At 33.1% G+C, this 25,818-nt stretch overlaps 1 protein-coding gene across 14 annotated transcripts in view; it reads right to left on the bottom strand.

The window, feature by feature from the left end:
• The window catches only part of TNNI3K (TNNI3 interacting kinase), a 323,082-nt gene that overhangs the window by 277,778 nt on the left and 19,486 nt on the right, over window positions 1-25,818 (bottom strand). For 12 of the 14 annotated variants that reach the window (XR_012512449.1, XR_012512451.1, XR_012512453.1 and 9 more), the window contains exons 2-5: window positions 18,565-18,722; window positions 17,850-17,958; window positions 6,220-6,305; window positions 5,019-5,116 (exon numbers count right to left, since the gene is read on the bottom strand). Coding sequence is in view for 7 of the 14 variants with exons in the window: in XM_074381015.1 (XP_074237116.1) it covers window positions 5,019-5,116; window positions 6,220-6,305; window positions 17,850-17,958; window positions 18,565-18,604 (333 nt within the window). In the remaining 7 variants the exon portion in view is untranslated. Of the gene's footprint in view, window positions 1-5,018; window positions 5,117-6,219; window positions 6,306-17,849; window positions 17,959-18,564; window positions 18,723-25,818 lie in introns of those variants that run through there. The other 2 variants (XM_074381016.1, XM_074381020.1) reach the window with 2 other exon arrangements.

The raw sequence follows: 25,818 nt of genomic DNA, 5'->3' as shown, positions 1-25,818 counted from the left end.
AAAAGTAAATATCTGAAATGAATAATTCACTGGTAGATTATTAACAGATGGGAGATGGCAGAGAAGTGGTCTGTGAATTTGAATTGAAATAAGTAGAAATAATCTAACTTAGAGAACAGAAAGAAAGAAGACAAAAGAAAATAAACAGACTTGGTGATATGTGGAAGAATATCAAACAATCTAACATATGTATTTGAAAAACTAATGGTTAAAATTTCTGAATTTGATGAAAACATAAACTTACAGGTATAAAAAGCTCAGTGAATCTCAAAGAGCATTATACAGGGAAAACTACATGTAGGATTATTATAAGGAAACTTCCAAAAAGCATATTTTCTCTTCTGTTAATTTATTTAAAAGTTGTGAATGTTTAGTATAAAAATTCTCATAATACATTTAGGTTTATATCCTGTACAGATGCAATGTACATGCCAACGATGGCATACAGAATGAAGATAAAATGGAACTATATTATTGGAAGGTTTTTATATTTTAAGTGAAGTAGATCAACAGTCACAGGCAGTGGACTATGACATGTTGAGAATCTAAAACTGTATTGTAATCACTACAGTCATAAGGTAAAAAATAATGCAAAAACCTTTTACTCTTCAAATGTCACTATTATGAAAATGAAAAGGCAAGTCATAGAGTGAGAGAAATTTCTGTAAAAGTAGATTCAAGAAAAGAATTGTAATAAAATAAATTGTAATAGAATAAAGTTCCCCTACAATTCAAGAAAACAAAAAACAAAATTACAAATGGGAAAAAGATCTGACACTACATTAAAAATAAAAAAATGCCTAATAAGCACATAAAAACCTATTCGGGCCGGGCGCGGTGGCTCTCGCCTGTAATCCCAGCACTTTGGGAGGCCAAGGTGGGCGGATCACGAGGTCAAGAGATCAAGACCATCCTGGCCAACATGGTGAAACCCCCTTTCTACTAAAAATACAAAAATTAGCTGGGCATGGTGGCGCATGCGTGTAGTCCCAGCTACTCGGGAGGCTGAGGCAGGAGAATTGCTTGAACCCGGGAGGCAGAGGTTGCAGCCAGCCAAGACTGCACCATTGCACTCCAGCCTGGCACCTGGCGACAGAGCAAGAATCTGTCTCAAAAAAACCAAAAAACCATTAACAAAAAACAAAAACCTATTCAACCTCTTTAGACATCAGGCAAATGCAAGTTAAAATTATAATGAAATACTAAAATTCATCCAATAGAAATGCTAACAACAACAAAAACGACTGATCACACCAAGTGCTGGAAAGGATGTGAAAAAATACAACTCTCACACCTTGATGATGGGAATATAGGGAGGACTCACTAGTTTGGTAAACAGCCATTAGTTTCTCATAAAATTAAGCATGCACTTACTATGTGATGCAGCAATTCCACTTTTAGGTATTTCTCAGAAGAAATAAAAACATTCAAACAAATACTTGTGTGTGACTGTTCAAAACAACTTTGTTTATAATGGTAAAAATCTGGAAAAAAAAATCCCTTAGCAGATGAATGGTAAACAAATTGTGGTATATCCATATAAAGGAATACAAGTCCACAGTGAAAGCATTAATTACTGAATATACAACATGGGTGAATCCCAATAGCATTATGACAAGTGGAAGAAACCCTACGGAAAAGAAAACATACTAGATGTGATAAATTTATTTAAAATTCTAGGAAAGAAAAAACTATAGTGATAGAAAACACGTTGCTTTCAGAGACCAAGTGAGAAGGAGACTGACTGCAAAATGCCATGAGGGATTTTTTTTTGGTATCATAGAAATGTCCTATAACATGATTGTGATGATGGTTACATGATTACATACATTTTCAAAAGTTAACAACTGTAGACTCAAAATTGATAATTGTATTTGGTATATATTATATTTCAATAAAATCAAACCCTATGAAGAACCCAAAAAGACTAAAACAAAAAAGTATGCGGATTAATCATTCACATGGCATAAAAAGCTAAATATCTGCTGCTCTTTTATTAATGCAAGCAGAGATTACTCTATTGATTAGAAAATACCAAGTCATGATGCCAGACACATTCGAACCAGAGCGACTCCATTTTGAGTGAGAGCTAGGAAAATAGGAAAATGAGGCTGAGACTTACTGGGTTGCATTCTCAGAAAGTGAGGCATTCTTAATCTCTAGATTGTTTATGGTTAAGAAAACAAATTAATCATGTTTAATGAACAGACCCAGACTTGGGAGTGTCCAGATATCCTGATACCTGTAGAACAAAAGCATTCCTAATTTTGCCTTAAAGATAATAATATTGATTCTTGCAAAATATAGTAATTAAGAAAATGAACACTTTATCACAAATGCTTGTAGCAGAACACATCTCCCATATATACAAGCGTTGTACTAAGGGTAGATGTACTCCTCCTCTTACTTTCAGGAACATTCTACTCTGTCTATGGAGTAGCTGCCCTTTCATCACTTTACTTTCTTAATAAACTTCTTTTACTTTCCTGCAAACTCACCCTGTATTCTTTCTTGGGCAAGATCCAAGAACCTTCCCTTAGTGCCTGCATTGGGACCCCTTTCCTCTAACAATGAGTGAGACTCTGATGCCAGGGTATATAATTGAAAGAGCTATTTGATATAGTGAACAAAAGGATGAGAGTGTTGCATTATTCATTTTGTTAGTGTTATGACCAAAATAAAATTCAATTGCAATACCAAAAATTCAAAGAAATATGTATAAATAACTGGTATGCATGAAAAATATAAAGATTAAAAAATACAAAGATAGGCTGAGAAATTATTTCAGAGTAATGGAGACTACAGAAATAAGAAAACTGAAAATGCATGAATCCTATCCTAGACAAGAAAAACAAATCCGTAAATGACACAATTAGGACAATCAATAAAACTTGAATTTCAACTATAGATTATATCAACGTTAATATCTTGGTTTTTTTTTATTATCACATTGGAGTTATGTAAGTGAATATTCTTGTTCTTAGGAAATGAAGACTGAAGCAGCAACAGGACATGTTGTATACAATTTACTGTCAAGTTGTTCTTAAAAAGCAGAATAATGAAAATGGGACAAAATGTAAACAATTAACGAATCTGGATAATGTGTATACAGGAGTTTCTTGTACTATTCTTGCAATTGTTTTTTTAAGTTTAAAATAATATGAAAATTAAAAAGTTATTAATACTATATGGGGGGAGGGAACTGGAGCCCAAAATGAATTATATAATTATTGGAGTAGTTCTGTCAAAGGATAATTAGAAGTAAGTTTAACGTGTTTAATGGTTACCAAGTTTAATGCCTGGTAGTATGAATGACTACTTTATATTGATTTCGTGTTTAAAATAAAATAAAATAGTAACTTCAATTTTTTTAACCTTTGTTAAGAAATTAGCAAAATAACCATGCATTTTATTATGACCTTTTAATAATTTTTGTCTGCTTTTTTTCCTAAGAATCTAAATTCATTTAAACTTGTTATGAAAAAGTTATACTTTATGTACCCATCTCTAAAAGAGAAGAAAACATAAAAATAGAGCAAAAAAACCTCTAAAAATGAAAACTGAGTTATTATAAATAGAGGTTGAAGAAATATAGTTTCTGAATATTGTAGCAGTAAATCATTCAGAACCCATTCGTGTGCCAGTGTCATGCTAAATCTTAGCAAAATGAACTAATACAGAAAAAATCTCCCAGACGGTGAGGTTCAGAATTCATGGTTTCATACAGTGCCATGGCTATCCATCACCACCTTCCTGTTCCTTGGAGCTCTTCTACTTCACCTCCTGCCTTTCCGCAGAAAAGTCAACATCAGATGCTGTTTCCTACACTGGAAACTCAGACTCCGTTGTAGTTTAGCAGAGTAATTAACAGGTATTAAAGACAATTTAGCACTTAAGTAAGGCTTTCTCCCAGAAGGAATTAGAAAAATTGACTAGGCATTGACTGGACATGAAAAGAGATGGAAATTTAGAGTATTTGTAATATGAATTACAGGAATTTGTGAAGCTGAATCATGGAAAAACATGGTCCTCTTCCCTCCCAAAGACAAACTCTCTAGCAGTTGTGGGAGTGATATATAGTGCAGGGGGTTCCTAATACAAGCAAAAAGTTGACCCTTCTCCCACACCTGCACACACAAAACTAAAATAAAATTCTGTTACAGATTCACATGAAAATGAGAAAAAAACAAAAAAATGCAATATACAAATGAGATTCCGGAAGTAATGAGCCAGCTATACGTGATTTTAATCACTATTCTAATATTGATGACGTATCAAACTTTAATCTTCAATTGTATTTTCTGTAAAATAAACTCTAATATGCAGTTATTTTAATGATTAAATATATTAAACTTACTATATTTAGCTCATAATAGAGTAAGTAGAAACTTATAATTATAAAATGATCAATGCATACTATATAATTTGCATGTTTTAAAAATTTATATTTATAAAAATATCAAAGTTCATTTACAACACTAAGTATCCCAGTTGTCCAATCCACTATTATATTTATTATTCTATCAGGTGATAAGGTTAGTTTGGAACCAGGGGCTAATATAAGAAAACAAAAAGCTGAAGCAAAAATGTTTTTTTAAGAAAAACTTGCAGTAAAGAAATACAACTTCAATGTGCTTCTTTTGTCTTCAAATACAATCTCATCTCTCTCTGCACAGAGGCAGCCTGGTGTTCTCATGAGGAGCTCTGGCAACAGAAATAGACCGCCTTGTCTTAAATCCTTGATAACCCCTGGCTAACCATGTAACCTTGGGGATAATAATCATATTCACTTATGAGGTTCTTGTGAGAATTAAATGAGTTAAATACAGAAGGCATTAAAAAGAGTATGTGTCTGGTATACAGAAGATACCTTCTCAATAAAGAGAAAGAAGTCCTTCAGTAATGTAATGCCTCTGGTCACTGAAAATTTTCAGTGATTACTAATATGAAAAAAAAGCCTAAAGATATACACTATCCATAGTTCTAACGCAGTGTTTATGTGAATTAAAATGTCATACCTTATAAACTGCTAAATGCAAGGCTGTAAATCCATTTCTTGTCAGTCGAGATGGGTGGAGCCCTTTTAACATAAGGGTTCGAATATGTGATTTGTTGCCTTAAAGATAAAAATGAAAAAAGGTTAAATCATTGTGGGGATGGGGTGAGTTTAAGACTCTTTGACTTAATGATAAATGCCATATAGCTGCATAAAATTGTCAAGCTGATATTCTGCAGATCATTTGTAAAGTTTTCTATTAATTGACAACCTTACTTACTAGGTGACATTTCTTTTCCATTTATAAAATGTGTATTTTGACTCTTTGTCTTAGATTTTTATTTAGTACCCTCATCATCAGATGGTTTTGAAACATAAACACAAAATTCACCGTAATAAACTATTAATGAATAAGCTTAAATTAAAAAAAAATCTAGTTGTAGAGGATTTCTCTGAACATTATTAACACTAGAGCTTATTTAGATAGAAGATACATAAAGGATATAACCAAGGTTGGGGAGGCACCTTTAAAGTTGAGAGAACGATCTGTTCAGCAGAGTCTGTTTGCTTTCTTCCGGAGAAACGGTGAAGGGATATGGTTAGAGTTGACACGTATACATTTCTGTTCCATTTTAAGAAGTTAAGTTCAATGAATTTAGTTTGGATTTACAAAATAAATATTGATGGTTCATTCAATAATTCAGTAACTTTTCTGAGTGGCTACTATATGCCAGGCACCATTCAAAGTACTTGAAATACATTAATAAACAAAAGAAAGGTAAGCAAAATTAAACTCTTAATGTTCACGTCGATCAAATCTTTACTTTTAGATTTTATCTTTGGCATTTGTCACTTTTCCACATACTCTTGTTGCATATTGTAAAGCAACTGCTTGGTGATATTTTGGGGAATGCTTTAAGTGCTTCTGAATTTAAGTTAATCCCTGACTGGCATGCCCAATATTGAAAAGTGTTTTTGGATTTCCAAGCAAACTGAGTGACTTGGTTTCCGGTAGAAACACAATGAAGCTTAAATATAAGCAGAATCAAGTGGAATATTCTGCCTGGTAGTTACTGCCTAATCTGAGATTACCAAGGTTGAAAAGGCAAAGCAGAAGAGGAAACTGAGTATGAACAGAATTCTTTTGTAGACCTAAGCAGCTCAAGTCACTGACCATATGCATATATAACCAGTTTAAGAAGTACTAAGTTTCAAGTACTCACCTCCACAAATGCAACATAAATGAAGTAGAGACAGCCCGTTTTCAGTGCGGTATTTTAAATTGACTTTACTGAAGGCTTCATCAGAGCTGAAAAATATTTTACAAATGATCACAAAATTCATCTTTAGCATATTGTCTTTCATTTGAAAATTATAAATGCAAATCCTGTTACTATCAACTCAGAAATGTATTTTATCCAAGACTATTTTGCATTTACAGAAAGAATCTTGAACCCTCTATATGAAGAATTAAAACTGAAAGGAAATTCTGTAGTTTTACATTGCAATGATATCACCGGACCTAAACACTATGATTCCAATAGTTGCTCTGGAATCACTGACAGCTGCTAGATGTCACAATAGCAAACTTAGTGGCACTTTTTAAAGATAAGTAAAAAGATCAGACATAATATAGGAACTTGAGAGTCACTGTAAGTACAGAATACTTATATAATACATATATAAAATTGATTATGAAAATCAGAAAATTGTACAGGTTGTCAAATATAAAAGGTCAAGAAAAGTCAAATATGGCTTGAAATTATAGGGGCCAAGAAAGACCTTCCCCTTTGTCTCCCTGAAGGTTTGCTGAAATCAACTGACGAAAGGTATATTAATAGAAGAAAAGGCATAAAATAAATTTGATCATAGTTTCACAAGGCGCAAGAGACGCAAGACATAAGAGCCTTCAGAATGAAGGCCCAAAGATACAGGGACAACTCATTTTTATGCTTAGGTAAAACAAAGTAGGGACAGCCATGTAAAAATATGATTGGAAAGGAAGAGTATGATCTAATGCTAGTAGGAGTATGGAAATCCAGAAAGGCCTATCCTTCTTGGCCTCTGTGAAGCATTCCTTCCTTCTAGGTAAGAGGCAGGGCTCTCTTTGGAATGGGAGTCTTTTATAATCTAACAACAAACAAGATAGGTCAGATTATTTATGTCCAGTTTTTACATAGAAATGTTGGGGGGGTTGTGGTTACTGTAATATTTTTAGGTTTTATGGCTGGCTTTGGAGAAAACAGGTTTTCGTTTCTATGACCTGCCTTGAGGGGAGAGGGATTTTAGTTTCTATGACTGTCCTCTGGGGAAAATGAGGAGCCAGAGACAGGAGGGCAGGAGAAGATCAGAGAGAAACTTTTGCCTCTGAAGTTGCTTGTAAAGCCTTCATTTTGAGGTATCATTTTCTGAGCCTCAATAAAAATGATGCTAAAATAATCTGAAGAGTTATACTTCAAAACGAAAGTTGTACATTCACAGTGAAGTTGGCAATGGTAACAACAGTGCAATAACCATTTTTTTGTTTACATATCACATGCCAGATACTGTAGTAAGCACTTAACCTTATTTATTCCTCACCACAGCACAATATCATGCATATTGTCATATATATTATTTTACTCATTTTATAGTTGAAGAAATTGAAGCTTAAAGAGGTTAAATAATTCACTTAAGTTGGAAAAAAAAGAACAAACTACTTAAAAGCCAGAATCAGGATAGAGTTTGAATCCTGGTTTAACTATAAAAATGAGGCTTTCAAGGATTACCATGCTGATGAAATGATTTTTTCCACTTTGAAAACATCAAAACATAACAGGTACTGCTATATAATACTGGACATACATATTGTAAAACTAATTTTCCCAGGGGTTTATTGCTACATAGGAGCTCCAAAACTTTTTCTTCTTTCAGTATTTGCCATTAAGTTCATTATGGTTAGCTCAAAAGAATGTGCATCCTTCCCTGTTTTGCTTAGGCTGCAAGTTACATAGTGTTTCTTGTGATGGGAAGGCCTCTCTATCCTCCCCCAACCCAATACTTTGTTTTCTTTCTTGTGCTTTTATAGTGTGTTTCATTTGCTGGATAATAGAAAGACCAGGGAAGAAAAGCCAAAGCAGCTCAGAGCTTCTGAATCATTGTCCACCAACATTCTCAGTTTCCAGTGACAGTTTTCTTTTCCTTTTTATTTATGGACACTGATTTCCTACAAACTTCAAGAGAAAAATCCAATCTGCCTAGCTTGAAAGGCAGAGTTCAGCTCTGCTGAACACCTCTACTAGCTGAAGTCTTAGCCACAAAGAAGACCTCTGTGACCTGTGAATGCATTTCCAAGTGTGTTCCAAGTACCTAGTTTACGTTCTTCCAAGACATCCATAATATATTTGGCTCTGAGGGTTTAAAAGCTTGGCTGGGGGCAAAGACCACACATTTTTAAGAACCATGTTATTTTGTGAAGCAGTGAAGTTATGGCCATCCCATAAATAATGATATCATTTATAAGAAAGCTCATTTTATTATAAGTAGACATTTAAAAGTGGCATTTTCATCAGAAATGATTTTGATTGCAGTATTCTTTGACCTGGGAAAAACTGCTGATAGAAGTGAGTTAAATCTTAACTATCTTTCATGAAATTCTAAACTCTCTGCTTATATTATGAACATTTATTAACACTGGAGTTTATTTTACTTCTACAAAAGGCATTCCAAAGCAAGTTGAGGTGTGTTTCCCAACATTAGCAAGCGTCTTTATGTGCTTTGCTGCAGGGAAACACAGAAAGCAAGAAGGGTGGGAGGGTAAAAAAGTTTGAGAATATTATATTCCCATGGCTGTGAAAACAAACCACTAGGCTTGCCGTTTCTAATTAAAGCATTTCACTGAGGTTCTTCAATGACCCTGGATTTAGAGCCTTTCTCTTTTTAGCAGTACCCTGGAGAATAGCACTTTTTCTTTTTCTATTTTAAAATTCCAATAGCTTTTGATGTTCTTAACTTGGTGCCTTGATGATAATGTTCTGAATTTATAGTACCTTTCAAGTGTAAGTACTTTACAAGTGATATGAGACTTTGGCTCACTCACCAAAGACTATGCTATCTCTCTAAAGCTGCTGGAGATTTAAATAGGCAGAAGGCAGCTGGAAATTGACCTGTGAGGCCAAGGATATGATCTCATTTCTACTGAAAAATGTCCTAGGAGCACCAAGGACCTCAAGAGGTCGAGAATTTTAGCTTTACATTCCTTTTGAAAGGCTACCTGTGGCTCTCTAGGGCCCTCCTGGGGCAACGGTCTTTGTTCAAACAAAGGCAAGGATTTCATTAATAGAATCACTCCACTTCTCACCTGGGACTATATCACAGTACCCTACCAGAGTTTAGACCTTTATCTGTGAAATCTGACCCAGTCAGAGTGTACAAGAGAACTTTGCTTCAGGCAGAAGCTGTAATACATTGGGATTATATTCTTTTTTCCAATATCTTATCACATGGTACTTCCACCCTTTTGTTTTTGGAGAGATTTTCCTGAATTTCTCCATAGATATTACGTGAGATTTTAGATATGGGTGAAATGAGTTTACTTTCAGATGTCTGTTTTCTATGTATACATAATTTTTATTCATCAAGGTGCCCTGAAAAATTCAAATTATACATACAACACAGAACTGCACATGAAAGTCTCTTATTTAAACTTGATCTCTCAAACTTTTAATACTACTACATTTTCAACAGTGGAGCTATTCCAAGAATGAAAATTCCAAAGGGGCAGAGGGAAGGTCAAAGTTGAGATGAAAATCACTTTATTTGAGAAGGCAAACTCAATTGCTTTCTAATTTTGTGATCTAACTTTGACGATCCATTCAGTAAGTCTGGCACAATACGTACTAAACACCTGTTATATGCCCCACCTCTGTTCTTTTTTTTTTTTTGAGACGGAGTTTCGCTCTTGTTACCCAGGCTGGAGTGCAATGGCGCGGTCTCGGCTCACTGCAAACTCCGCCTCCTGGGCTCAGGCAATTCTCCTGCCTCAGCCTCCTAAGTAGCTGGGATTACAGGCACGCGCCACCATGCCCAGCTAGTTTTTTGTATTTTTAGTAGAGACGGGGTTTCACCATGTTGACCAGGATGGTCTCGATCTCTCGACCTCGTGATCCACACGCCTCGGCCTCCCAAAGTGCTGGGATTACAGGCTTGAGCCACCGCGCCCGGCCCTCCCACCTCTGTTCTTAAGGCTCACTTCAGGTTGTTTCAGAGTCTTCTTGATATAAACAATTCATTAATTCCTGGATCCTTTGAATGCATCAGTCCTGGAAACATATATACTAGATAAAACCCTGAAGTTCACTGTAGTGTTAGTCCTGATATCTAATACTCTGACCAGCTTTGCAAAGCAAATGAACATGGATAAACAGAAAATACAAGATGCCAGTGTCTATTGCTTTATTTTTTAAAAAGAAAAGCACTTAGTGAAGGTTTACTGTTTATATAAATAAGATTCAATGAAGATTAATGACTCTTTATTCAACAATTATTCCTCAGCTAACTGAATCTTAAACTAGACTTTACCATCCATATGTGACTCACTAGAGAGTCCTAAAGAGTTCCTTGCTTTAAACTGAGCTTCTGCTTGTTGCTTTTGTTCCCTTCTTGAATTATATCCTCCTTGAACTCATGCAACTTCTATTAATGTCAACAAAATGAATCAACAGAGAATAGACTCCTGTAATGTTTGGCAGTCAAGTGTGATTTTAATAGTACAATTTTTAGCTCAACTTTAATAACTGGAATGTACATTTTTAAAACAAGAGTTACTTTGGGGGCTATATTTGAATCCTAATTCTCACTTCCCATTAACTTCTAGTCAAACGTTTCTGTTTTGAAACATGTAATTAAAATATTCAAGATATTTAAGCAATCATTCCTAGGAGAGAAATTTCATTTTCTCTTCTTTTGCCTCTTCTAAAGTAACTGTGTATGTCAAATTCACTGCCAATTGAGCATCACTTATGTATTCTAATACCCTAAGCTCAATTTATTTTTTAATTTCCCCTTACATTTTTCATTACCTGCCATGCCACACTGCAACTTAACATATCCTAATGAGTTCATAGTGCATGCTGGGGCATGAAGGAAGTTCCTAATTAAAATAAAGCCACTATTATGAATATATTTCTAATAGTAAATGCTGTCCTTAATCATTAAAAATGATAGTTCTGTACGCAAAGGTTACTTTCTTTCTTGTAGCATAATGAATTCCTTTCCTAGCCTTTACCTTTTACCCAGAAAAGTGTGCAGTTTTGTGATCCAATTAAACTTCTTTTTCATGACCTCATCCTTTCAAGAAAATATCTGACACAACCACAAGTGGAAACTTATTAAAATGTAACATTTGAACAGTTGGTCAAAAAATAACACACTGCTGTCCAAGTTATTCCAACAGGTAGATACATTTAGAGTTAGTTCATTGATTAAAACTTATGGGAAAGCCAAGAATATAGAAAGAAGGTAAGAATATTTTATGGGTAGTCTAGTTTTCCAAACTGATCATTTAAGTTTCAAATGGCTAGTTGCAATGTCTTGCCTATTCACTGAGGATTCTTCCCTGACCCATCCCTCCAAGCAATAGAAGCAGATAAATAATTAGTAAGATCTATTTCTAATATATATCTCCAAGAAATATCCAGAAATATATTTATTCAATATCTTCCAAATCAAATCTTCAAACTAATAATTAGAAGTGTATTCATTTATTCAGCCATTCATATAATAAACAATTAGAGCTAGAATGACAGATACAGCAAGAATAGCTAAATATCATAAAATTAGCATAATATTTGTTATATGATTGTTGTGAAGTGTAAATGAATTAGAGCTTGTAAAGCCTTTATAAACATAAGCTGCTATAATAGCTATTTCTAGTAAGACATTGGTACTGATTATTTTTACTGTTTTTGTTTTGTTTTGTTTTGTTTTGTTTTGCTCTTGAAAAGAGGGACAGGAAAGTAGAAAGGAATCATGGAGGTATGAATGGGAGAGAAGATGAGAGGAAGAAGGGGGAAGAGAAAATGATAGAAAGAGAGCTAGAGATGGAGAGGCAGAACAACAGGGGGAGACAGAGAGAGAGACAGAGAGAGATTGAGGTCAAGTTGCTTCTCAATTATTTCACAAGATATTCCTATAAAACGGTGGTTCATAACTAGTTTTACTTGGACAAACAAGAAAAGAATTAGAGAAGTAAACTGTCTCAGGGCATTATGATTTCTTTTTTTCCTTTTTGTTTCCTTTTTGGTTTTGAATTTTGGGTTTTTCTTTTCTTTTTTTTTATTTGATGATTGGGTGTTTGTTAATGATTCTCATTTTTGTTTTGTTTTGTGGCTAATTGGCAAAATAAATTACCCAAAAATGCCAAATAATATTTTCATTTTATCTTAATTATAAGATGACATTTCCCCTTCAATATCCTACTGAGTACTTTGATAAAAAAGGTCTACTCCTCTTAAATAAGATCAGCTTGAAAAGTTTCTGGGGCTATTCATATAATAATAGCCAAATTTCATAGTTGGCTATAGTTCTAAAAATATTTTTACAAGATATTTCATTGAGGGACAAGTATAGTGGAATGCAACTGGCCTTAGAAGAAATTTTCAGAGAGAAAAGATACAAAAAGGTATAATTCAGAAAACCTTTCTTTTCCCATATTCTCTCTATATTATGACTTTTTAATGGAACAGGGTATTCTTTCAACCATTTTTTGTACATCATTAAACCTAGTCAATTTTAAAGTGAGGCACTGTAATTACTGACCAAGATGTATCAACTTGATGCCAAAAACAGATTAAAAATGAGAAAAATATACGTTGTTTTGGATTATGTTGGTAAGTCCTAGTGCTTAAAAATTATAACTTTTCTGGAATATTCTCATAGTTCTAAATGTTATAGATTGAACAGATAAAAAGTTGGATTGACAATGAAATTATTGAAACATAGTCTTAAAATTTATTATGATAAAAAACTATTGAAACAAAATAATTTAATTGAAAACATTTTAAGCCACATGTGGAGAGCCATCACTTCCATAGGTTTTTCCAAAACTACGGAAGGGTCACATGTATTTTATGGGTGGTGGATTTTTAAAAGTCTATTTTTCTATTCCTATCCCCAGGAGTACTTCTAATACATAGGATACAGTAAAATTGTGAAGTGCCATGGGAAAATAAAATTTCTTCAAAGATAAGTCTGATTCATGCCTCCTTATTCCTCTGAGGTTGTATAATATTGATATTCAAGATTATGAATATGATACATTTTGAAATCAAATAAAGATGGATACTATCCTAGGTAAGTCATACAAATTCTTTAATCTAGTTCAAGCCAGTTTAATTTGATTAGCCTCATTTTCTTCAGGTATAACATGGCAATTGCAACACTTACTTCAGAGTGTTGTTAACATAAACAATAATGATTAAATGTTAACTAACTTTTTTGAGGGATCGCCATGTGTCAGACACTGTGTTAAAGCACTTTACATATACACCATTAGGATTATTTGAGCTGATGCACAAACAGATATGTAGAAGCATTTCTGGCATACGGTAAGCACTAAGTTATTAGTTTGTTTCACAAATAAATACAAATACAAATAAGGCTAAATAAGAAAAAAAGCTGTCTTTAGTGAACACATATACTAGTGGGAAGATAGACCTACAAATGGATAAAAACAACACCATGTAGTAAGTGCTATTATGTTGATAAAGATTAGAGGCAGCACAGAGGAGGACGTAATCAGACAATGGTACTCTAAGGTGCCATTTCTGTCTTTCCTTCTCCTCCTGCCTTCTCTTTTTCTTCATTTCTTCCTGTTGCCAATCCATTACCTAAACAAATGTCCACAGTTATGAGTGAATGCAGCTTTATAGCGAAAGATGAAAGAACATTCTATTTCCATTTTCATTCTTTCCTATATCAAACTACCATTCCAAAGCTGCTATAAATTGGCATAAGCAGGATAATTATTTAGCTCTTTCTGTCTTATGTTTAGTACTATATTGCTGCTTATTATATTGTGGGTAAAAGCTATGCCAGGAAGATTGTGTATTTGAGCTGATAGAGCAATAGTGCATTATGTGGTAAAAAATCTCTTACAATGAATGAAATTAGCATCTACCAGGAATGCCATAAAGAAAATGGTTAGCAAATGAAAAACTGTGTTTACAACAGTGATCCTTATCTTTGACTCTAGCATTAATGTGAAATATTCCTTTTTGGGCATTGTATACAGTCTCCTAGCTATCTACGGGTTTAGAGAAAGGCTGATGTCAGGCAGCATAACATAATTGTTTATCACAGAAATGATCTTTATATTATAAGAGAAATAAATAAGGGTGAGAAATGAGATTCTAACATTTATTTAGAACCTATAATGCTCTAGATACTCATTTAAATGTCATTTCATACAATGCTTGATCTTCCCAACTACCTTTAAAATGTGGTGGATGAGCGAGTAAGACAGTTTATATTCTCAGCACACTATTCTTTTCTTTCATCCAACATGTTATTCCAAAGAAAAGAAAATCCACAGAACTATGCCCTGAAAACAACTGACTTGTTTTCTCCCAGATTATGCTATCTTCCTTGATGAAATCAGACAAAAGCAGATTATTCTGTTTTTAGTTCTCTTGACTTTCTGTAGACCATACCTATTGCTTATTTTCTGTTCTCATATTCCTCATTCCTTCATTAATATCACCTCAGGCAAGGAGTTCTCAGTGCAACTCAGGTATCTTTCTAGAAGCATAGTTTTCAAACTTTGGATGTATCATTTTTATTATGCATAGTTTTTGCTGGGGAGCCTGTTAAACATTCAGGTTCTTGGAAGACATCTTCAGAGATTCTGAATCATTTGATAAAGGGTAGAGTCAGGGAATCTAAAACTTCGGCAAATACTCAGTTGCCATTAACATAAGAGGCCCCTAGTTCTTGGAGAAACATCATTCTAGACTGGAAAATCCTCTCCTCAGCTTCCTTGTAATCACTTCTGGCTACTGGGACATTCTGTAGCTTCTTTAATGGCAGCGGCACCAGGCTATTAGTCTTTCTTTCTCAAAATGCCTCATTATTATCCTCAGTAAATTTGACAGCCATTTTAATGAGCCTTCGAATACTCTAGTCTCAAAATTCTTCAAATCTCTTTCAATCAAAATCATTAAAAGCTATATTTCAGATTATGGTATCATCTTAAATTATTCTAATATTTTACATGTTTAATTTTGAATTCATCCTCTTCATAAAATCTTTCACTCTTTCTAACTTTTAATAGCTATTTGTTACTCTCATTTTACGATATAGTCTTCTGTCCTTCAAACTGTCCTTATTTATCCAATCAATCATGATAATAGAAATTTCCAATTATTCAATGCTTACTATGTGTTAGGCCCTGTACTAAGTATTTAATTTACATTATTTAAAAAATATTCTGTGTGGTAATTATTATTCACCTCATTTTGTAGATGCAAATGAGGCTTAAGGAGATTAAAAATCATATTCATGGATATACAGCTTATGAATAGAAGAAGCTGTATTTAAAACCATGTTTGTAGTATTCTAAAATTCTTACATTAATTTACACAGTATTTTTTTTTTTTTTTTGACGTTTTCTGGCCAGGCTGGAGTACAGTGGTGCGATATCGGCTCACTGCAACCTCTGACTTTCTGGTTCGAGTGATTCTCCCACCTCAGCCTGCTAAGTAGCTGGGATTACAGGCATGCGTCACCACGCCCAGCAAATTTTTGTGTTTTTAGTAGAGATAGGGTTTCACCATGTTGGCCAGGATGGTCTCCATCTCCTGACCTTGTGATCTGCCTGTCTTGGCCTCACATATCTTTCTTATTCAACTCAGATAACATGGTCAAGACAATATTTTTTCTCACTTTTCCTAAACGTTCTATGGTGCTCATTCATTCTTGGCTATACACCTTTTTTTAACTATGCTTTTTATCTATAATGCTTCCAAAACATCAGTGAATAAATTGGGACCTAAATCCTGTTTTTGTAATCAGGGTATGATAAGAAGAGCATTATCTATGGCGTCAGGCAGACCTTGACACAAATCACATTCCAAGATTTACTCATCATGTGATTTGACAACTCCCAATGCCTTGTTTCTAATCCTTCGCTTATTATGCACCAGAGTTAATATTATTCAGCACACATGATATGACAACAATCTATATATGAGTATAGATTAAATAATGTCTTGTATTTGATGCATCCAGAACAACACCTTAATATGAGCTGGCACTCAACAAATTCTGGACTGTAAGCTCCCTGACAAAGATTCCTGCCTCTCACCCCCAATACTAATCAGAAAAGAGAAGGTCACGGTTGTTGTTGCATTTAGTAGAAACATAGGAAAAGACTGTTATAGCAGTTGTCAAAATAGCTTGTAGTTGTCAACGCGGTATGAGAAAGAACCTACATCTTAAATCCATTGTTAAGCCTAATATTTAAGTTTGGATAAGTCTAGTTTAAGCTAGCCTTGACATATTTGCTCAATACTTTCTAATTAAAAAATAATACTAAATAACTGAGGCTTTGACTTTTAAAAGTTGAGGAAAATCTCTTCAATTTTTCACATTTCATTTAGCATATGTATTTGAGTTAATAAACACTGGATGTTTATGATTAAGTTCTATATTCATATTTTTCCAATAAAACAAATACATATTTATAATTCTACTATACTAAAGTGCCAGTTATATCTCTAAAGTAATTTCAAATGTTGTCCCATATCTCAGCATGTAGTACTACTTGCAAAACTCATATCAGTGGTATCTCATCATAAGTGCAGTGTTGTGTTCATTATCCTGGGCCAAACTACAGAGAGAATCAACCATTTTCCAAACCATAAACTGAACACTTGTGAAAGCCTTGTAAAATCTATTGACAAATTTCATACATAGATGCTTTTATTTGCCAGTTATGTGAGATTTATATACTTACTATATTTAAAATTTCATTTTTAAGATATGTCATTTGGTCATTGCTTTACACTTGTTTTCTAAGTAAGATAGAGGTAGTTCTTTGCCATGAGTGCATTAGATGAATAAAACAGCTATACTGAACATGGCTAATTGGCATATGTGAAATTTTGCCTTAGTCAGTCAGGTAACTTTCTTAACTCTCTAAAGTGCATCTAGTTTCTCAATGTCAGATTCAATTTATCCAGAAGGTTTTTTGTGTATATAAGGGTCCTGCTCTTCTTCCCTGAACATTTTGTGTCTTCCAAGGTTTTGCCACTCTCCTGGATTATTTTTCTTTTGTTATCAGGGAGCAAAACCTACTGAAATCCTGAAGCCAACATTATACGTTGTTATGTGATTGTTCAGGGGCAGAATGATACTCAGTTCCATTAAGGGATAGCCTTTCAATGTCAAGAGACCAGAGGGTTTGTTAAAATTGGACTTCTCGTAGTTCAAAGAGAACAATGTGGGTAATATTCGACCACTATTTGGGAAGAAAAATTTTGCTTTTCATTGCTGGCCTGGTTTACAAGAATGATCTAATTCCAGAGAAGATGACTGAGATCAGCAATAGCTTGCATTCAAAAGCTAGTTCTAAGTTCTTTTTTTAAACTTTAGTGATGGCAAATTACAAGTCATATTTTAAGGAGGTGAGACATTAAGGTTTGCATTTTGAGAACTATATGAGTGGTCAAGAAGAGATAATCTGACATCCTAAGGCTTAAAACATGACTCCTTATATCTGAGGTTTTATGGGTTTAAAAAACATATAGATATTTTCAAAAATAAGGTGAATACTGAAGACACTTATACAAAGAAATAATAACTTTTACAACTTTACCCAAATATATGCCTTAGTTCTGTCAGTTCTTTTTCCTTGATCTGCAGGTCATCTTCTAATTTTTCTATTGTGATAACATATGATTCACTAACTTTTTTCTTCCATTCATCTAGTAGAGAAGAACAAATGAGATTGATTTATGGTTGTGTTTTGCAAAATGTAGACACAGATCATAACATACAAGTAATCAAAACTGTTTTTTATTCTAGATTCGACAATACTCAATTTAAATTATTGATTGTGAGTTTAAAATGCAGATGTTTATATTTAAAAAGCAATCATATTGAATTGTAGTGATTAAGAACCCATTTGATATTGGATAATATATTTACATAAAAATATATTTGACTTATTTCATTTGATTTTATTGCATTTTAATTATAGCAATCTCTAGTTGCAAGATGGTTTTTAGTTTTTAAATACTAGATATTTAAGATATAATTCTTAAATCCCTATATTCAGCAATATTGCAAATTTTCCTGTAACATTATACCAAGGAACTAAAATAACATTTTTGTAAAAATTTTCCTGTTTCCTGTAAAAATCTTCAGAAAAAAATCATTTGAGTTCAGATAGTTTTTTAAAGACTTCCATATAATATGCTGCCTTATCTTCTGTATACAAATTAACACATGTTCTAATGAGTTGTTAGTTATCAGTAACTATAATTGAACCATGTTATATTTAAAGAAATAAGAATAATTAGAATAATTACCAGTACAAGTTTGAGTTGGTCTAGATTTATAATTTCCCATTTGTTATAAGTTTCTTCTTTTCTCCAGGGAAGTTCTTCAAGTTATAAGATTCCAAGTTCAAGTGCAGTGACAGTCCAGTTGAAAAATACTTTGATAGTCTGGCTAAAAATAAGCCCAACTGCCAAATGGAATGTCATGCAACAATGACAAAGAACAAAATAGTGTGTGCTTTCAAGGGTGAAATCATAAAGGGAACTAATCAGTCTGTTTAAAAGAACTGTATCAAAAATAAATAGCAAATGTTTCAATAGGATTATTTGCTTCCATCAATTGATTATCTACCTGCACATACTTTCATGGTCCATTTATTTAATAGATATATCCAGAAAGTGATTTAGTTACTTCTGAAGTTCACAAAAGAGCTATTAAATCTACTTAGACCTTCTTTCAAGATCATTTTCTCCCAAGCCAAAATAATGGCAGTTGGAAAAGAGTGGTAATAGAATGTGTCTACATAAATAAATTAAAACTCATATTCTCTGGCATATAATAGAAATGAATGTAAGTTTGACCTATATAAGAACTACATAATTATGTTTGTATGAGGAAATTCTCAATATAGACCATGATACTTTTATACTACTTTTTGATTATTCTGATCATAAGAATCATAGATAAGAATCAAAGATATTAAGTTCTACAAATAGCAATTCATAAAATGATAAATTAAAAAAACAGCAAGATTAAGAATAAGAAGATTGAGTATTTGCTATGTGTTAGACCATAGTCTAAGTGCTTTAGATATATTTCATTATTTAACCCCATATGATCTTGCTAGGTAGATGTTATCACAAATTACGGATGAGAAAATACAGAGTTGCTAGTAAGTTGGGAGTCTCAAATCAATTCTGATCATGTGACTCTAACATCCAAGCTAGACATTATTGAATTGTCTTCCATAATTTATCTTTTATTCATCTTCCATTACTTCATGGGGACATTTCTCTTTGTATGCATACTGTGTGCATATTTCTACTGATATAAAGAACATAGGCTATGATGTAGAACAAATGGGAAACCCAGAATGAAAACATTAAATTTTTAACTGTATATTTATTTCAGATAATTTAATACCTAGAAAGTATAAACTTTGATCTTCAGATTCACATCCAGAGGATGTCACTTTAATGGAGATATGGATTTCATATTTTCTATAGTTTAATGTTAAACAACTCTCATTTTTTGAATAAATTATTAGACAAAGTTAGGATTCACTACATCTTTTACCAGCAAAAGTAATGAGGTTTCAGAGGAAAGGCTTCCATACTGATAAGATCTAGTTGGGGCATCAAGTACCTGGCTTCATAGATACTTGTCCTCACCTAGACATTTCCTTTTCCTTTCTCATCAGTACATGCCAACCACAGCTGTTGATACTTGCTATACTGCAGTGGCATCTGGTCACCTTGGTCCATGCAGTCTACATTCTCCTTGTTTGAAGGCCAGACATCTTCAGTTCCACCAGCTTTCTCTAAGCACTTGTGTGACCCCCGTTTTCTTAGTTTGGAAAGTCTTTGTTTTGTCCAGGAATCTGCCTGCCTTAATCTCATCGTCCTTCCTTATCTTGAAGACAATTCTGAATAGCCTTCTTTAAAAGGCCTGCAATCTCCTTGGAAAATAAGTTACCAGCTCTCTCTCCCCTAGAGTATCTTAAAACAATCCATGATTTCTATACTCTCAATCTAGAAGGACAAAAATGGGAGCAGGGTTCTAGGCATTCTAGAGGACAACTAAAAATCTATTTTCTTATTTATCTCTAATATCTCAGATCTTCCATCAGAGTGTGTGTGTGTGTGTGTGTGTGTGTGTGTGCTTGCGCACGCACATGCACATAGGTATCTTTTCTAAATATGGAGAAAAAATTAACTCTTAAATTATCTTGCATTGTGTTTCAAATTTCATGTTTGTGACACAAGTCTGATGGACTAGTTTTTAGGATTTTTTTTCCTTTGATTTTCAAGGTTAGTTTTATTCTCTTAAAAAGCCTATTTTTACAAATGAAAGCTTTGGCTTTCAAAGTTGTGATTTCTGCTATGAGTTTGAAAATCCAATAACCAACTCAGTTGAATTCTACCACATTCTAATGCAATACATTTTGCTGGAAAAAAGAAATGAAAGGATAGCAACATAAGAAATGCAGAAAATATTAACCATTATTGAACTATAATAGTTTCCTGGTTTGAAAGAAACAATATTTATTTATAAGCCCTTCTTAAGAATGTGGATCTAGGTAATGGTTTGAGGTAGGAGAGTAATTTTTCTGAGTACCTTCAGTTTGATGAAGAAATGCTGAAAAAAGTAAATGATTTAGGATAATATCCATGCATTCCATTTCCAAAGAATGTTGGAAAGAAACAACATCGAATAAAAATTATTTTCCCTAATAGTACATTTCTGTAAAAATTACTTTTTTCTAATGAAGAGTCGGTCACATACTTTAACATCAGTCCTATTCTTCCCAGTCCTGAGACATCCAAAAATGAAGAAAGCATGTTATATCATATATTATCTAAAACACAACTTGATTACAAAAGTAGTCAGCTTTTAAACTCAGTGAAAGTAGGCAACATTAGTAGCTTTGTTAAAAAAAAAAGTAGAAACTTGGGCTTTATCCCCAGAAATTCTGATTCAGTAGATCAAGAGTAGGGCCCAGGAATCTGAATTTTAACAAGGAACATTGATGATTCTAATATAGCTGCTACTTGGAGCATCATTTAGAAACACTATTTTAAGACTACTTAAAATGAGATGCCTACTTAACAGAATTTTTTTCTGCCTTTTAACTTTATGTGAGAGAAAAGAGATAAGTAGAATAAAAACAAAAGAAAGATTACTTCAGATTGAGTCTCACAGAGTTCTATCCTATGGTAATTGCTAGAGCAATAAATGATCCAGCTGTGCAAGTATAGTCTCATATTTTAAAAGTGCTTTACAAAAAATTGAAGCAACCAAGATATTCCTTCATAAGTAAACAGATACACTGTGGTATATCCAGAAAATGGAAGATTATTCAGCAATGAAAAGAAAGGAGCCATGAAAAGTCATGAAAGAACTTTAAATGTGTATCAGTAAGTGAAATAAGCCAGTCTAATAAGGCTACATACTGTGTGATTCCAAATATGCAATATTTTGGAAAAGGCATAACTATAGAAACAGTAAAAAGATCAGTGGTTGCCAGAGGTACAGGAGAGAGAGGAAGAGATGAGCAGGTGGAGCACAGTTCCCTTTAGAGAAGAGAAATATTCTGTATGATACTGTAAAGGTGGATACATGACATTATCCATTTGGTGAAACTCATAGAACTATATAACACTAATGTAAACTATGGACTTTAGTTAAAATCATATATCAATATTGGTTTATTAATGTTAACAAATATATAAGATGTTATAAGAAAAATCATGTGTGTGTAGGGGGAGTATGTAGTAACTCTGTACTTTCCAATTTTTTGTAAATTTAAAACAATCCTAACAAAATATTAATTTTAAAAATTATGGGAAATTAGAAAACAAAGGATGCAAACAATAATAATTCCCTAATGAGAGCATTTGAAGCATTTAAGTAAATTTGATAATTTGTAAAGAAAAGCCAATTCTTATACATGATTAATAGTAAGGTTTCTTTTCATTAGAAAATGTCAGAACACATTTAGTAAATAGTATTTCTTCAACTACTTTGTTTCAACTAAGTTTGATATTCTATTGAATTGCCTTAATCTAGTTTTAATGCCTCTGTATTTTCAACTGATTTATCAGATCACTTCTGTATACAAGTAGCTATTTTCTAATACTCATTCAATAAGCCTATTTATGTTTTTTCTGCATTACTTTATTTTGGGTTGATATTTATCCCAATCTACACTTATGCATCTGCTATTTATATTTATTTTATATTGATTTTTATAAAGATTTAAAAGGATGCTTTCTAAGTGAAAAGGATAAAAATTGACATTGTCACTTCTACATTTATGGTTCCAACAGAAGTATGATAAAGGAAATGTATCCCATGAAATTAAACTAATGCACTTGGAACAATTATTATCAAAGTATAAATGAATTCACATTTAGGAGTTGAATTCATTTATACTTTGATAATTTCTTCATTGTATGTGAGTCCTTATTAATATATTTCTATGTTTTGGGGAAGCATAGAGTTCCAATGTGTTGCATCTGGTTGACAAGTTAATCATTGCTTTAAACATAAAAATCTGGAATTACTAGTTAGTTTATATTTAGGTTTTTTCCTTACTGTGTTTTGGAGTCCAAAGTTGTATTTTAATAAAGGTAAAGATAAGCAATGGTTTTTCAATGTTAGCTAGAAAGAAGATATGTAGAAGAGTAGATCAAATAATCTGGACATTCAATATAATGTTATGCCAGTCCATTATATTGATATCATTATTGTGTTATCATGAAGTTTTATGAGCAGCAAGTAACAAGTATTTAAATGTTTAGTGAAACATATGCAAACTAGATGTTGATCGATCAAATTACAAGAAATCAAGCTACTCTATCACAGTGAATTTTCTGGGTGTCCAGTGGCAATAGAGTGCCTGATTCCTCACAATTTAAGCAACAAACTATGTTTTCTTGCTTTTGAGTTTTTGCTTTTCTGATATAAGAAAAATGGTAGAGTATTTTTAATTTGAATTTCTTTTTTCATTACTGAATTTTGGATATCATCAGGTATTTAAAAGCCATTTTTATAGCTTTTCCTGTGAATTTTAAAATTATTTTTAAGTTCTGGGGTACACGTGCAGAATGCAGGTTTGTAACATAGGTATACATGTGCCATGGTGGTTTGTTGCATCCATCACCTCATCACTTACATTAGGTATTTCTCCTAATGCTATCCCTCCTTTAGCTCCCATCCCCTGAGAGGCCCCAGTGTGTGATGATCCCCTCCCAATGTCCATGTGTTCTAATTGTTCAACTCCCACTCATGAGTGAGAACATGCAATATTTGGTTTTCTTTCCTTGTGTATATATTAAGGGCCACAAGAGATATATTGATAGAGGCATACAGTGTGTAATAATCACATCAGGGCAAGCAGGGTATCCATCACATCAAGCATTTATCTGTTCTGTTATAAGCAATCAAATTACACATTTTTAGTTATTTTCAAATGTATAATTAAATTATTTTTACTATAGTCACCCTGTTATGCTAATAAACACTAGGTCTTATTCACCCTTTTGAATTATTTTTGTACCTCTAAATCATCCCCACTGCCCACCACCCTCTACCCTTCCCAGCTTCTGGGAGACACTCTTGTATTCTCTATCTCCTTGAGTTCAATTGTTTTTATTTTTAGATCCCATAAATTAATGAGAATATGCAAAATTTGTCTTTCTGTGTGTGGCAAAATTCACTTCACATATTATCTCCAGTACCAATTGTGTTGTTGCAAATGACAGGATCACATTCCTTTTTATGGCTGAATAGTACTCCATTGCATGTATGTATCACATATTGTTAATCCATTTATCCATCGATGGACAATTTGGTTGCTTTCAGATCTTAGCTACTGTGAACAAATAATGCCACAAACATAGGAGTGAGGTTATCTCTTTGATACACCGATTTCTTTTGGATGTGAAATTCAGAAGTGGGATTGCTGGATATGATAGCTCTATTTTTAGTTTTTTTGAGGAAGCTACAAACTCTTCTCCATAGTAGTTGTATTCATTTTCATTTCTACCAACAGTGTGCAAAGATTCCATTTTCTACACATCCTTGCCAGCACTTTTTATTGTCTGTCTTTTTGATATAAGCCATTTTAACTGAGGTGAGAAGACAGCTTATTGTAGTTTTGATTTGCATTTTCCTGATCATAAATGATGTTGAGTACTTTTCATATGCCTGTTTATCATTTGTATGTTTTCTTTTAAGAAATACGTTTTCAAATATTTTGCACATTTTTAAAAATTAGATTATTATGTTTTTCCTATGAAGTTGTTTGAGCTCTTTAGAAAATTCTGGATATTAATTAATTGCTGTCAGATGGGTAGTTTGCAAATATTTTCACCCATTTTTTATGTAGTCTCCACAGTGTTGATTGTTTCCTTGCTATGCAGAAACTCTTTAACTTGATGTGATACCACTTGTCCATTTCTACTTTGGTTGCCTGTGCTCATAGTATATTACTCGAGAAATCTTTGCCCAGTTCAATGTCCTGGAGAGTTTTCACAGTGTTTTCTTTTAGTAGTGTCATAGTTTGAGATCTTATAGTTAAGCCTTTAATCCATTTTGATTTGATTTTTTCTATATGGCAAGAGATAGAGGTCTAGTTTCATTCTTCTGCGTATGGATATCACGTTTTCCCAGTACCATTTATTGAAGACACTGTCCTTTTCCCAATATATGTGCTTGTCATCCTTGTCAAAACTGAGTTCACTGTAGATGTATATTTATCTCTGGGCTCTCTACTCTGCTCCATTAATCTATATGTCTGTTTTAATGCCAGTACCATGACATTTTGGATACTGTAGCTCTGTAGAATAATTTAGAGTCAAGTAGTGTGATTCCTCCAGTTTTGTTCTTTTTGCATAGGATAGCTTTGGTTATTCTGGGTCTTTTGTGGTTCAATACAAATTTTAAAATTGTTTTTTTCTACTTCTGTGAATAATGTCATTGGTATTTTGAAAGAGATTGCATTGAGTCTGTAGATTGCTTTGGGTAGTATGAACATTTTAACAATATTAATTCTTCCAATTCATAAACATGGACAATTGTTTTCATCTCTGTATGTCTTCTTCAATTTCCTTCATCAAGATTTTTTAGTTTTTTATTTTAGAGCTCTTTCAATTTTTTGGTTAATTCCTAGATATTTAATTTCATTTGTAGCTACTGTAAGAGGGATTAATTCCTTGATTTCTTTTTCAAATTGTTTGCTATTGGCATATAAAAATGCTACTGATTTTTGTATGTTGATTTTGTATTCTGCAACTTCGCTGAATTTATCAGTTTCAAACGTTTTCTTGTGGAGTTTTTAGGTTTTTCCAAATACAAGATCATACCATCTGTAAATAAGGATATTTTGACTTCCTTCTTTTAAATTTGGATGCCCTCTTTTTTTTTTTTTTTTTTTTTCTCTCTCTTCTCTGATTGCTCTAGCTAGGACTTCAGTGCTATGTTAAATAACAGTGGTGAAAATGGGCATCCCTGTGTTGCAGATCTTAAAGAAAAGGCTTTTTGTATTTTCCCATTTAGTA

The sequence above is a fragment of the Saimiri boliviensis genome, chromosome 11 (assembly GCF_048565385.1).
Source record: "Saimiri boliviensis isolate mSaiBol1 chromosome 11, mSaiBol1.pri, whole genome shotgun sequence".
NCBI classification, from domain to species: domain Eukaryota; kingdom Metazoa; phylum Chordata; class Mammalia; order Primates; family Cebidae; genus Saimiri; species Saimiri boliviensis.
This window is presented reverse-complemented; position numbering and strand designations above follow the sequence as displayed.